Raw genomic sequence first — 15235 nt, forward strand, 5'->3', positions numbered from 1 at the left:
TATCTTCAGATTCTATTGCCTGTGTCTAGTATAAGCTTGCTGAATTTTTCTATGCTGTTGTCTTTTGCCAGCCATAAGGCCAGATGGAAACAGAGCGTTTAGGTTTCCAAGTTCCTTCAAAATTCTTTAAAATTTAAACTGCTGTATGAATTTTAAGTGGCTTATCTAATATGTATATCTGCTATTTGAGTATGTAATATAATGAGGGTGGGTTCTTTACATCAGTCTTAACATTTTGGCTCATGATTGGCCTTTTCTAAAATATGACTTCTCAATGTTGAAAATGTAGCCTGGGTTGCCTGCAGTACTCAGAATGCTTCTTGTGGCATTTCAGAAATGGATAATATGCAACAAGGGCATAGTTTGTCTGCAAAATAAGAAATGACATGAGTTCATATAAGTATGCATATATTTTGTGAATAGTTTTCCATTGTAAAAAATGAACTAATCTGTATTCACAAGTGATATTATTAAGTCCAATTGTCAAACTAATCCAAATACCAATGACATATTTGTCTTATTGTTAAACCATCCTGGGACTTCGGTAAGTCATCCTGAGACTTCTGTGGTGGTTCAACACCAGTCTAAAAAAGTTTTAAATTCATAAATACATAAAATTTGATCTAATAGGTGAAGTAAAGCCAGATTAGAGAAATCTGATCTTTTTTCTGGACCACATGTTTATAGATTTGCTTTTGTGCATTCTGACACTTCTCCTAATTTTGGGGTGTGAATACTTTCTGAAGCTCTACAAATTTAATTTCCTATTAGAAATTACTATTAGAAAATGGAGAGCTCATAAGATGCAAAATAAATGTATAATGTAGTTTGCTGAATCATCCTAAGACTAGAAGAAACTTCAGGCCTCTGATATTTGAATCAGCGATTCATGTGAGCAGGTGGTATTAATGCCTTATTTTTCCCAGCTGGGCAGATGTAGGTTTCAAAGAATCTATAAAAGAACCCATTGTTAAAATACCCTAGAACAGTATATTTTATTCTTGTTGGAATTAAATGCTTGACACATCTTGTTTTTGTATTTATTTGCTTTTTCATGTTGGGCCAAATTCCTGCTGATCCTGTTCCACAAGCAGCATCCACCAATTGTGGAACAGAACTTTTGCACTTCCACATGCAACTCAGGGCAGGCTGATAGAGTTCACATAAGGGATCTCCAGTGGCCCAAGCTGTTCCAGAAATAAGTGTTTCCGGAAATGCTAGAATTGGTTATGCAGTGGAATTGGTGGTGGCCACACATGGAATGAAAGCAGTCGTGGGCAGCTTTGTATACATCCCCTTGTTTTCTACTCCCCTTGGGACATAGGAACCTACAGTATTCCGGTTCAGATCATTGGTCCAACTATCTCACTAATGTTGATGATAAATGGCAGCAGTTATCTTGGGATTCAGGCAAGAATCTTTTTTTTCTGCAGGGTCTGTTTGTTTGAGCTGAATCCCAAACTATTATCCTGTCAACAGAAGGATACTGCTTGTGGAATGAGACTTCTCTGTCACCAGCTCTCCCCTGCAACTTCCTATGTGCATTCTGTATCTGCTCCTTTAAATATCTCTTCTACCTTTCCAACAGGAATAATGCTTAAATTGGCAAGGAATTAAATCTGCCGCAGACTGCACTAAGGAACTTCTGGATGCAAAGCATGCCCTTTGTTACTGAGCTATGGTCCTTCTCCTTTGAACTTTCCTGGTTTAATTAACTTAAGCCTTATGAAAAAAATGAAGGTTGTTCATGAACAGTGTATGGTCCCCTTGCCCCCCAAAATAGGACAGTGAACCGTCCCTTGTCTTTCTGTGGTGGTTCAGCACCAGTTTATTTTATTTATTAGACTTGAAAAACAGTAAAAAGTGCTTTTGAAACACATGGCGTTTCAGAATTTGGTGTCTCCCCACTCCCTTCACAGGCATATTAAGGACAACCTGGCCATGACAGCATGAGAACTGCAAGCCAGAGGGTTATGTGATTGAGGCATGCAAAACTCTTTCTAGCAGTTTTTCTCCTGAAGCCCTTTTCTCTTCACCACATTTTTAAAAAAGTGCTTGGCTGGAAGAAAGTGGCTTGGGAGGACTCCAGGGACCAGCTGTTGGCAGAAGGTCTTGTATTCCTCATCATGCAACCCTTTTTGCGTTTAAAATCAGACCTGACTCTATTATTTTATTTTTAGAGTGTCCAATAGCTGAAACTCTCTCGGTGACTTTCAGTAGTACATAAAAACAGTGTAATAAAGTACAATAAAATGCTATATATTCTTACTAAAAATATGAACATTTTAAACAAAAAATTAAGAACAAATAAAAATTACCATAAAACAACCCCTTTCTTTGTGTCTGTGTTGGTTGTTCTGTATTTAAACTCAAAGACTAATTCTATTGTGCTTTGTTTGGTCCGAATTGATTTATAGTTTGTTTCGTTAAAGAGTAACAGCTTGAATCTCAAGGAAGTTTCAGCTGGTGGAGGCAAGAGAAATGTATATCAGAAAAGATGCATGAATCTGTTCTTTTTCCCCACATTTGATGTTTTAAAATTTCAAGTTCTGTTCTTTTCATTTATGATATGTACTAATTTGGTAAACTCTTATTAGAAAATAAACTAAACAGCTGGTTCCCATGGTTTGTGCCAGCATGTTTTGTATTAGTGTTTGAAAAGTAATATAAGGTGTAGTGCTAGTTTACTGAAGAGCCTTTGTCATATACTCTGTAGTATTGGAAGACTAGTCTATTGTATTGAAAGGAAGCCATCAGGCTTCTTTGCTGGCCACTAGCTATTTTTGTTAACAGTGGTCCTTGGTATTTCTAATCCCAGGTAATCAAACATAATGTACATATGAAGAGCCCTCCAGGATCTGACCAATCTAGCCCATCATCCTGTTTTGCACATCATCCTGTTTTTGCACTTTGCCTAACCAGATGTCTAGGAGAAGCCCACAAGCAGGACATGAGGGCAATAATCTTGTCCCATTGTTTTTCCCCTGCATCTGTGTACAGAGATACTGCTTCTGATCCTGGAGGTGGTATGTAGTCGTCCTGACTAGTAGCCATTGAGAAGCTTATCCCTCTTGAATTTGTTTAATCCCTTTAATAGTCCTTTTAAAAACCTTTGACTAATGGCCACTGCTGTATCTTGTAACAGAATCCATAGTTTATGCACTGTGTTTGAAGTACTTTTTTCATTTCCTGTCCTGAATCTCATGTCATTCAGCTTTATTGAGTCAACTTGAAGTATTAGTACTGTGAGAGGGAGCACCTTAAAATCATAACCTCCAGCAGACTTGAAATTAGATGCAGGTTTTCCTTTGGCCGTATGTTTCTTGAATTCTGGGGATTTCTTTTTAGAATGTAATGTGCATTTCTGGATAGATTTGTCCTTTTGTATGGTGATTTAGCTTGGAATTCATGCTGATAGAAGTACACATTATTTCCATGAATTAATTCAGTTGGCATGTGGATCACTCAGTTACATCTAAAGTATCCTTTACATAAAAGACTTAAATGGCAACTCATTTTACTTAAGCTGTTCACAGATTTTTGTGGGTTTGCTTTGTTTTGAAACATGAGAGGTGTGTATAACTCAGAAAAGTTACAAATTATAATTGGTATCCTTTCATCTACGACTCATTTGATTAACACTATGCATGTCCATCAGCGGGCAGAATATGAAGATCTGGTTCCTTAATTTGTAAATTTCCTGTAATCATATTAATCAGAACAGTCAAAATTCTTGCCTAGACTTATGGATTGAAAGTTTATTTCTAGGGCATAAACCTTCTATTTTTCATATTTTGAATGTATTAAATATTTTAGAAATACACACTAGTTTAACTATTCATTTTGGGGTCTTGAATCTTAAATAAGGACCCTGGCGAAGCTGCGGAAGGTGGAACACAGGGAAAGTTGGTGGAAGCTCTCAGACAAGTGAGAATTACTCATAGGGGGAACTATCGCCACCTCCTGGAGGACGTGCTGATTAGTTACAGGCTAGCTAAAATGCAGGGAGAAGATTGCTCTGGTGAATCAGCTACAGCCTCAACTTCAGTTTCCAGTCTTGGCTCCAGTGATCAAGGGACCCAGCCCAGAGCAGAATGTGAGCACCAGCAGAGTGCTAATGAAGATTCAGAGATGAGCAATGAACAGTGTGATAAAAAGATGTAATACCTTCATTTTTTACACAGATGACTTGATGGTTTAGTTATTATAATGTCTTCGTCTCTCCATATTTGTCACATCTTAGTAAATTAGTTTTTCTCTTCATTTTGTATGTGCTGGCTACATGCATAAAAGGCATTTTGTGTATGTGGGAGTTCTTTATGAGAAACTTGGCCATTATGAATTGTAGCTTGAATAGCATTGTCACTGCTTGTTCTCTGCATGCATGGCAGGGAGCAGCGCGCCTGTGTTCCTAGATATTGGTAAAGAGGTTTGTGTGGATTTAAGTCTAAATGGCATTGCCCTGGAATTTGATATCCTAGAAGAATGTCAAATTGTAAATGCATACCAGTGGAAGACATAACCTTTGTGATTTTCATTATATTTTGATAAAGCCTAAAATTGACATCTTAATCCAGCAATACAGTTTGCTTATAACACATTTTTGACTTACATGGTAATGTAGATAATGCATGTTTGTATATGATTTGTGAACAGTCCATGTGAAAGATACATAGCCCTTTAAGTTGACATGTTAAGCTAGTCACTAAAATATATGGCGTTATGTTAGGCTGTAATTTGGACTATATTCCCTGTACTCAATTTTCTAAAAATGTATTCAGGATGCACATATAACACTATGTATCCAGTGGATAATATGTACTGATAATTAGTGTTTAGTTCATGAGTTATTGTTTAAGACCAAATAAAAATGTGTGGAATAACTTGAATGCATATTGAATTTATTTAAGCCATTTGAGTAGAATAAGCTTCCATCAAACAGAGCAACTATAAAGTATGAGTAAATGTTCAAGAACAATATGTTGAATTTCATAACCTATAAGGAGAGATCATGTTCATTATAATCAAATTTTCATTCAATCAACAATATATTTTACTTCAATGCATGCAATATTTACTGCCTTTATTAGGTTTTTGCCTCACTGTATACACATTGAAATATATAAGCAATAGCATGGATAGCTACAAACATGTAAATAGCCTGTGTTTGAAACCTACCTCTCTGCCTCTTTGGGTGTGACTTTTGGCACATTTACATTTATAAAATATTCACTTTGAAGTACTTAAAACCAATTTTGCTCTCATGCTACTAAATTTTTAAACTGATTGGCTAGCAGATCTGCTTGGACACTGTTTCAGGCTGTTTGTATTCTGTGCAATATATTCTTTATTGCTATTATGTTGTGGGACCACCATTTTCAAGTCTCTGAACATACAGCCTCATCTGAATGTGAAAACCAGAAGTGCCTGTTTTTACTTTCTCCAATAGGAACATATTTTTCCTGTATTGCAATTCAGGACAAAATGGATTATACCTTTTGGAGGTCAGTAGAGAACTAACTCTTTCCCTCTTCTTTTTCTGTAGGGTGCTGGCGATCTAGAAGATCCGTGGTAGCCTTACAGACCTCCTAAAATGCTTTTGCATCTGAAAAAAATGGGGGAAAAACTTTTAATCATTTTTCTTCAATACAAGGGAAAAATTCTGGTGGATTTCCAACATTTGTGAAATGGGCAGAAAGAAATTATTAGGATTTTACATCATTTGTTCATATATGTGTTTTCTGATATTGCCACTCTTAGCATTGCCTGTACTACAGTATTTTTACCAGCCTTGGGCGTATTGGTTACATCTTTATGGAGCCTGTGCCCTAAAAACCAAGGAAGGATTAATGCTGGGAGCACATCACTAAATGTACATAAAGTACCATGGGATTGTAGTTGTACTCTGAAGACACACTATGGTTTAACAAAACATAGAATACAAGCACGACTTAGTGCAAGTAATTGTAATGAGACACTTACTTACTTCACCTTACCAAGATGGAAGGCTTTTGCAGCTCTGGGCTTGGAAGTCATTTCAGTTGGGCAATATGCTATAGGATGTGTATTTTCTTTTTAATTTTCCAGTTTTATCTGTATTACCAGACTGTTAGGTTTTTCCCTACAGTGTCCAAATTGTGATATGTTGCCTACTGCTTGCTTAAGATAAAAGTGTATTTGGCAATAATATAAGGAGATTTTAGGCATCTAAAACCAATAAGAATTTTACGCATGTGTATAACACATCCTTAAACTCTTGCTAGAAGAAATCTTTTTAAACCAAACAACTTAATTTATGGTTAGTTGTAATTTGCTTTGACATCTCACTCATTGCTGCAAGTTTTTTTTAAATGCTGAATATTTGCCTTTATAATGTAAATTGTGATTTTGTTCTAAATGTGGTTTTCTATAGTTTTTTCCTTTGATTTCTACCAGCTTAAAAGAGAGGTCTTGTGTAATATGGGTATAATTTTTAATTGTTTGCATTATTTACAAAGTTCAAATTATCACTTTGAGATTACTATAAATACAGCTAAAATTATCTATTTTAAATCTAAGAAAATATTAAGAGATATTTTCATGGGTTCAGTGACCTTTCATTTTATAAGCAATGGGCATGGTACAGAGTGGCCGTCACGTAAGGTACTTGAAGATTCTTAGTTTAATTCTATTTTTGCAATAACCTTATTTTTTTCTTAATTCTTTTGAGTTGTGCATGTATTGAGTCCAGTTAATGCTGAAAGTGGAGAAGAGTAAAGTATTTATCTAATAAATAAATAAATAAAAGCTATTGGGGAGGGGAAACAATGAATGTATCCATCTGTACATGATTTACATGCTGTGGATGCCTTGTAAACATTTTCCTATTTGTTTAAACTGTGTTTCAACGAGGATGTAATTACCCTTGTGTGTAGTTTAAGCTAACGACAGTCATCAACTGGTTTTGTGTGAAATAAAATTCATGGTATTTTTCTGTACCCCCCCACCCATCCCTATACACAAGTGTACACTCTTATGATCTGGTGCCTATAGCCAGCTTTCCCAATCATTTGGTTCATTGTGTATCTGATTTGTTTGGGATGGGGTGGGGGTCTAGAGAGGATTATTGCCACAATATATTTTATTTATTCATTAGATTTTAGCCTTGTAAGTTAAAGTGTTCTAAATGATGATGTTAACAGGTATTTGTCCCTACTGGGTTTTTTTTTTTTTTTTTGGGTTGTTAAAAGCTAGGGAACGAAGAATGCAAAATGGTTTATTGTTCAGACTGTCTGCTCTGGTCCAATCCTGTACTGATAGTACCTTCCCAGTATGATATTGTGATGTTTCATACAATACAGTGAACATAACCAACTTGTTATCTTCAATAAAGGATTGCTAAACCAGTGAGAAGCGCTATTTTATGGGGAAAGAATTAGTGACAAAACAAATGATTTGTTTCTATAATTGTAAATACTGATTTTGATGTATATATTAATGTGATCTTTGACCTACAAGATCTTAAGAACTTGGCCCTGATTACAACATTTGATTCCAAACGACAATTGCACATTATTAACACCCAGATCTGAATATGTCACAAGTTCTTAAGACTTCTCACTATTTGAAATTCATTTGGTCCAAGATGGTAGAAAATGAGCTACAGATGAAACAAGCAGAAGGTGTTGGTACATAATATGTTGATGAGAAGGTAAACTATGACATCTGTTAAAAAATACTAAATATTTCTCAGATGTTATGGTGCTCTTCAAACTACTGAGTATAAGAATAATTATTACTTCCAGGTAGTAAAAAATTGCAGGACTGAAAAGTTTCTAAAGAAGAAGAAAAACAATGGAAGTATTGCCATTACTTGCAGCATATTTTTCATAGGAGATGTAATTGACATGTGTACTACTGAGCTGGATCTGTTTATATCAGCTTCAGAATGCAAGTGCCTGTATAAGTTGTCTAAACTTGCTGGATGCCAAAGTCTACTTTTTATACCTAATTCTTGTTTTCCATAGTTTATATGGCCATACATGAGAACATACATTGTTCCTTTTTGTTTGGTCTGTAACAACCACTAAAACTTGAATGTAGGTAATGTTAGCTAATGTTTTATTTGGTATGTATACTTAATAGTTTGGCTGTAGACTACTTCCCATTGGATGCTCACTGGAGTAGGAGAAAGCAGTTTTTGCCTTTTTCCACCTGGGCTCAAACTGATTTGCAAAGAATGGGGAATCCAGCAGGACCCTCTGCTAACCCTGGTCACTTCCATGAACAGAAGACGACCTACCACTTGAAAAGCGGACACTCTGGATCCATCCCAGCAGATTTGAAAGGATGTCACTGGGGTTAATTTGTTTGCCAAGGTAAATTGTGTCAAATATTTGCCCTTTCAAAATTACAGTCTTGTTGCCAGAATCTTGCAGAAAAGGTCCTTGACAGGTTTGAAGTGTAACCTAAAGTCTTTACTAAAGGTTCATTGTCATTGGCTTGTAATAATGGCTTGGTGAAACTTGCAGTTTAAACAGTTTAAAATGTGTGGAATACATAGATCCTAAGGCTCTGATAATGGCTGACAATAGTTCCTCTGAACCTTTTTCTAACAGCACCATTAAATTAAAGCTTTGTTGCTCTGCTATACCCTATATAGTACTGACTTACGCAAGTAAGTCAACGAAAGGGGATTACAACAAATACCTTGATGTATCTAGGTTGTTGCTTTACCTAGGAGTGAAGCTGGGCTTTCTTATTACTGAAATAGCCCCAACTAATCTGCATCCACAGAGCAGCTTTCAGCCAACTGCAGGGCGGATGTCTGTTTGCTTTATTGGCAGACCATCAATTCCACTGAAACATGATCTTAAGCTAAGTCTTGGCTTACTTCCACATCAATACTTTCTTCTTAATGCCTGCTCCCACCACTGCTTGCTGTGTTAAAACTGCCAGTAACTTGATGCAGAGGCTCAGGGCACAATGTGTTCTATTGTTCAAGAATTAGAGGAACCAACCAAATAATAGTTCAGTCTGCTGTGTTACTCAGAAGTAAGGCCTGTTGTTTGCAAAGGGAAGACAGCCTTAGAAGCTTGGAGCTGTGTGGTGGTAGCTCAAAACTTGATTCCGTCAGGGCTAAGCAACTTGTAGGCCATAATTTTCAGCAGCCATGGGCAACATAGCCAATGATATGAGTTGCAGGACAAAACAGCTGGAGGATGACATGTTGCACAAGTCTACATGGTTAGTAGTTCACTGTATCAATCAGGATGGATTGTTTCTCTTCCTGTCCCTGACCTTGTCACCAGTGCTGCAAATGTTCTCCCTCATTTATAATGGTTTGGTGAATATGCTGAAATTCATGTGATGACTTGCTGCTAATGATTCTGGTTGCCCTGTGGAACATCTGCCAACTGGTCTGAATTTCAGGCAGCCATCACACTTTCATTAATTTCAGCTGATCACCCTGTCTGATCTCTGTTCATCTGACTTGCTCTGCTTTGGATGTCAAAGGTGACCAATATAGGAAAAAGGATCAATAGTGTTGAAGTACATCTTTTGATTGGTTATTGCTTTTTGCATTCTTTAACTCTCAATATCACAACTGTAACTTTCAGTTTTGAAGTCTATGAATGAATGGTATTGTGTGCTTAACATATAAAAAGGAATATTAAAGTGAGGTCAACTTTATATTTGACCTGGGCTAATCCTCCAATATAAGGAATTGTATTAACCTGAAAGGGATGAGAAATTGGTCTAATAAAAATTGGTGTCTTGCTGCTTTGTCTGAATATGTTTCATTTTGGCATTGTGGAAAACTCATTTATCCCCATTAACATTGCTGTCACTGTTTAGCTTCCTCATATTTTTATAACTACTTTCCTGTTTTGTGGTTTTTATGATCTGTAAAGCACCACCTCAACATCTAGTGTTAGTTCTTTTAAGATCTTATTTACTTAAACCCTCTATCCTATTCCATTTAAAGAAGCTGTAACATTTTCTGTGATGCCTGGAGTGTTTGTAAATTTGTGAAACTGGTGCATGTCAGTCTGTTCATAAGTATAAACATTACTTGTACCATAACTGTTCCTATTTGGTTTTTATTCATGGTGTTGATTTTAACAAGTTTGAATGTTTTAAAAAGTTGTTAAAACCCATAGTTCAGCATAGTTCTCAATACCCCTTGAGAACTTGGGTTTCAGTGTTTGACTGTTACTGTTGAAGTGAGGAAGAGAGACTCTGGATACTTGAGGTTTCCTGTATTTTCACCTCGACATATATGATACTGCACCAGCTATCCTATCCAGGTGCATGTCAAACTCACTGCAGGCTATGGTAACCCTAGAAAACATCATTTGATGATACCTCTCTGTTCCTCAGGGATGATAATTCATGCACATTAATGGGGATAACCTTAGTTTCTTTTCAAACTTCCCTGGGAGCAATCTTGTGCCTGTTTAAATTGGGGGGGGGGGCATTTTGCTGGAATGCTGGGAGCAGTAGGACTTTTTTGTCTAAATATTCACCCTTTATTAAACTCAATGAAAACCATCTTCTGGGATTGATCAAATTGAATTGCTGGAGCATGGATACTTGGGTGGGAAGTAATTAAGTGAAATCACATCAAATTTAGGGACACATCTAGGAATTTCTAAAATAACTATTCTCTGAAGGAGTGGTTATCTTCATTTAGAAATAGTGCAAACCAAGCCCCTAATAAATAAAGAAGCTGATTTTAAAGTGGAACTTACCCAGTTGATAGAGGAACTTAAAGCAAAATTCTTGTGCAAAAAGCGGTGGGCAAGTCACAAATCAATTCATGGAGCCCACTGCTAAAGATATGCCAACTAATGCTAATGTATACTAAGGAGGTCAACAGCCAGAAACAGATTGGAAATAACCAGTGGTTGTCAATGTAAAAGGAAGGGAAATTTTATCAGGCCTTAGTGCAGACATGCTTTTTCACCCAGTTACAAAAATTCCCACCCCAAGATCTAGCTGGTGCTGATAGTCTAATTTCAGCACCAGATTAGGACCTTAGTTAGCAAAACTTTGGAGTCTTATGGACCATTGCAAAATTCCAATTTACAGCAGCTGATTTTATATACCTTATGGTGTATCACTGTTTTATATGTTCTTGAATTCTTGATTGTAACTTGTCCTGAAATTCATTGATATGAGGTGGATAAGAAATATTATTGAGCATTTTAAAAGCAATGTTGAAGAAAGTTGATGCATGAGAGTTCATGGCTAATCTATAGTTCTGAGAGCAAGGAGGATTCGCACTGCATGTCATTCACCTGAACATTTTATGTGAAATTGTAACATTTTTGCAATTAGCCTGTTGATATTATGATCAGAGGAACTGGTATGCTACTAGGTTTTTCTTTTAAGGCAATTACATTGCCAAGAAATTTCAAACCTTTTAGCACAACCACAATCTCAAAATTGTTATGCATACATATATGAACAAGCTCTTCCCTAAGGAAAATTGGCATTACTTCAGCAAAGGAAGCCTTGCTTTGTTAAACTGATGACATTTCTTGAAGTTTTTGGCAAATAACCTTCAGGTCAAACTATGTTCTAAGCTTTAAAGAAAGCCCTCACCTTCTGCCTCCTGTGTAACCAATAACCTTTCTATAAAAGGAATGTCCCATAATTACTAAGTTTCTTTTGAAGGTTTGATGGGGAATTACTTTTTTCTCTCCAACTAGCAAAAAAAAAAAAAAAAATGGAGGTCTCCAAAGGATTTGTTTATCAGCAGGTGCTATTTCATAAATGAACTGGAGTTTGACATGAGCACAAAGCCATGGTCAACAGTCTTAAGCAGGTTCCTGAGATGATAAATCTAAAGCATCTTTATGAACTCGGGCAACAGCATTGCATATATTTACTGGCTGTGTTCCAAAAAGCACCACTCGAGGAGGGGGGTTGTGCCTGCTGCCCACACACCCACTGTCTAACAGGTGTGTTAGCTATGTCCTTGGCAGTCCTATGTTAAACATATTTGAGAAAGGATACATTCATATATTCAGTATTCTATATGCCCCAACTGAACTTGCATGGTGGATCTTTATTAGTCAAAATAGTGGCTAATGTATAAAATGGCACCATTGGCAGACTTGGGGAAACTCCAAGGTTTGTGGCAGTCCAGCAAATCTTTGGAAGGGAAGCTAAGTAACATCCTAATACAGATTGTATATGTTCAATGATTGTGGAATGCTCACATGAATGTTGGAGCAGGGCAAAATTGAAAACCTAAGGGCAAGGAGGAATGAAGTGCAGTGTCCTGGAAGAGGACATGGCTGTCTGGCATCCTGAATAGGAGCATTTCACAGTGCCAGTATTTTGCTGCAGGTCGCATTTGAATGCCGGGTACCCAAAGCTGGAAAATTATAATCTCAGAGAATTTCTGAGGCATTTAGTTTATCACTGGTGCAGGCTGGCTGTTGAATTAGATGGACCTTAAATCTAACAAGCTTTTACAGTCTTCAGTTTCTCTGGCCCAACAACCATTTTTATCCTGCCTCGCTCATTCTCAAGGCCATTCATGTTAAAACCAGTAAGGAAAAGCTGTGCCCCTAAGCAGCAATATAACTGCATATTACAAACTCTTTAGTTAGAATGTTCCAATTCCAACTTTATAAATGTGCTTTGCCATTTTATATACCTGCCATTAAAAATGCTTCCACGTAACCAAAACCAAAAATATTAAAGTGGCTTAATAAAAAGGTGGTTAGAAGCATTGCACTGATTAAAAATAAACCAAATAAACAACCAGTGCCTGTTCCATCTTTAACTTGCTGCTCCCACAGTGCATAAACTGCCCTGCCAGAAAGAAAAGGGGGATAAGAAGGCAAAGGGGACATTTAGGCTTGTTCCACTTGATTGTTCCCGCATTGCAGGAGGGGAAGCAAAGCAGGGCCTCATAGGAGCCTCATCCATCCACCCAGTGGCCCGCAAATGAAGCAGGGGAACACACTGAAAGAGAGCAGCTTGCAAAGCAGCCCAGAAATGATTCCAGATGGCTCAAGCAAGTGAACTGCACCATAGGCTTCAGGTCTCTGGGAAACATGGCCTGGGGAAGTGGGGAGCCACTCCAATCCTCAAAAATGGCAACTGGACTAAGATGGATCATAAGCAGGGCCCTTAACTGTAAGCTAATTGTTTATTTCCCCTCTGCTTTATTCAAGAAGGCTGTTGGTCTGTAAGTGGGTCTGTGGCTTGGGTGGTGTTTTTATAATTATGTGTTCCTTGTGATTATTATTATGCTATTTTAATATACTTCTGTAAGGTGCTTTGAATGCCATTTTTAGTAAAAAGTGGACCATAACTCAAGTTATTTGAAAGTCATTTGGGAAAGCCATTCTATGTCCTCTACCCCTACTCAGTATATAGCTTGAAGTGCCTGATTCTGTCTAAATTTGAAAGCTAAGCAAGGTTAGGCCTGGTTAGACTCTGGAGAGGAGACTGGAGCCCTGCACTGAGCAGGGGTTTGGACTTGAGGGTCTTCTAGGCCCCTTCCAACTGTATGATTCTGATTCAGCAGTTAAGCCATTTTATTTTGTATCCTGAGAGCAGTCCTGTCCGGCTGAACTGCCCTGATGTCACTGAGGGCAGCTGGGGCAGAGCCTGCCTGCCTCAACCAGGTGCCGTTCGGATGTTTTAGACTCCAATTATCAGCCCCAGTCAGCATGGCCAGTGATCAGGAATGCTGAGAGTTGTAGGCCAAATATCTGGGAAGCAGCTGCTTGGACAATGCTAGCGTATGCAAAGAAGGATTGAAGAAAGGGAGGAAACAGTTTAAAAATGATTAAGTGGGAGCGGTCAATAAAGGGTGGAACAGCCTCTGTTCAGGATTCCAGGCATTCTGTTGTGGGTCCCCCACGACCCATCAAACAGCATTTCCTTGCTACTGTGCATGCTTTGTCTTTACTGGCCTGGTCTGGGGGAAAGTTTATCCCATTCCATCCAGAGTCTGACCAAAAAAAAAATGAGCATCAAATGCAGAAATCTCTGCTCAAACATGGATCTTAATGCACTGTTAATTTGCTGACCATTTAAAAGGGTGAACCTGGAAGCAAATTGGCCATAAAGCTCCACTGAACTGGCATTCAGGGTTATCCCTGACCCCATTCTAGCCTTGTAACAACCCCATGAGCTTGGTGCAGCTGAGAGACCGTGACTGGCCTAAGAGTGGGAATCACCCCAGTTGGATGCTGTAATCACTCTAGCACCCTTCCTATGAGAAGTTCATAAACCAAGGCAAGCCAGGCATCTCAAGCATGAAGGATGCAAAGAAGCAGGAGTCTCAGAACAGAAAGGAATAAGCACAGAGCAGGTGTGCAGATACTTGGGCACTGCAGAGATGAGGAAAACTGGAGGCAGCTAAATATGCTGCTGCAAATGCTTTTTTTTATTCCCCTGTCAGGGCTGGGCCACTTGTGTCCCTTCAGAAGTTTTGGCCTACAACTCCCATCATCCTGCAACATTGACTATGTTGGCTGGAACAGATGCAAGTTGCAGGCCAAAACATCTGAAGAGTTGCAAGTTGTCCACCCCATGTGTGTGCATACTTGCATGTATGCGTGCATGTAGAATAGTCTAAGAGCCATCATCTTTCATTGGCTGTATTGCCTGTGCTAGTCTGTTATCACAAAAATGATGAAGGCCATACTGGTACCTCACAGGCTAACAAACTCATTTTTATTAATTGTATTCTGTTTTTTTCCCTTCAAGAAACCCAAAGATAGCTTACACACTCCTTTCCCTTATATCTTCACAACATCCCTGTGAGATAGGTTAAGCTGAGAGTTCATGACTGTCCCAAAGTCACACAAAGGGAGACAGGAAGCCAGATTTCCCACAACCAGCAATCTAACCACTGCACCACACAAACTTTCTGGTATCTGATGAAGTGGACAATGTCCAGAAATGCTGAAGCCAAACTAATTCATTAGGCTCGAAGGTGCTACAAGACTTACTGTTGCCATGTCTGAGTTTCCTTAACTGCTGCCTGAGTTAAGTAATATAGCCCATTTCGTAATCATTGATAAGGCTGGTACCAAAAGGGCACTCTTTGCGTGTCGATGGTCTCAAGGAGGGAAGCAGATCCTGCTGGCCTGCAGAGGGGAGGCTGGGTTTGCGACTGGGTGTTTGGGGCAGAATAGAATGAGGGGGCAGTCCAGAGGTGGAGTGGAATAGTTCAGAGGGGTGGGAGGGTGTGTAAGTGCATGCTTAAGTTAACCAGATG

General features: G+C 38.2%; 1 protein-coding gene across 3 annotated transcripts in view; it reads left to right on the forward strand.

Annotated features, from left to right (window-relative positions):
- Positions 1-9761, forward strand: part of PPM1B (protein phosphatase, Mg2+/Mn2+ dependent 1B) — a 49301-nt gene extending 39540 nt beyond the window's left edge. For 2 of the 3 annotated variants that reach the window (XM_044429687.1, XM_044429688.1), the window contains exon 7: positions 3868-5606. In XM_044429687.1, the coding sequence (XP_044285622.1) occupies positions 3868-4164 (297 nt within the window). In that variant the 3' untranslated portion in view covers positions 4165-5606. Of the gene's footprint in view, positions 1-3867 lie in introns of all 3 variants that reach the window. The other variant, XM_044429689.1, reaches the window with a different exon arrangement.
- The last annotated feature ends 5474 nt before the right edge of the window (positions 9762-15235 follow it).

This window comes from Varanus komodoensis, unplaced genomic scaffold (genome assembly GCF_004798865.1).
Source record: "Varanus komodoensis strain SLA01 unplaced genomic scaffold, ASM479886v1 scaffold2, whole genome shotgun sequence".
NCBI classification, from domain to species: Eukaryota; Metazoa; Chordata; class Lepidosauria; order Squamata; family Varanidae; genus Varanus; species Varanus komodoensis.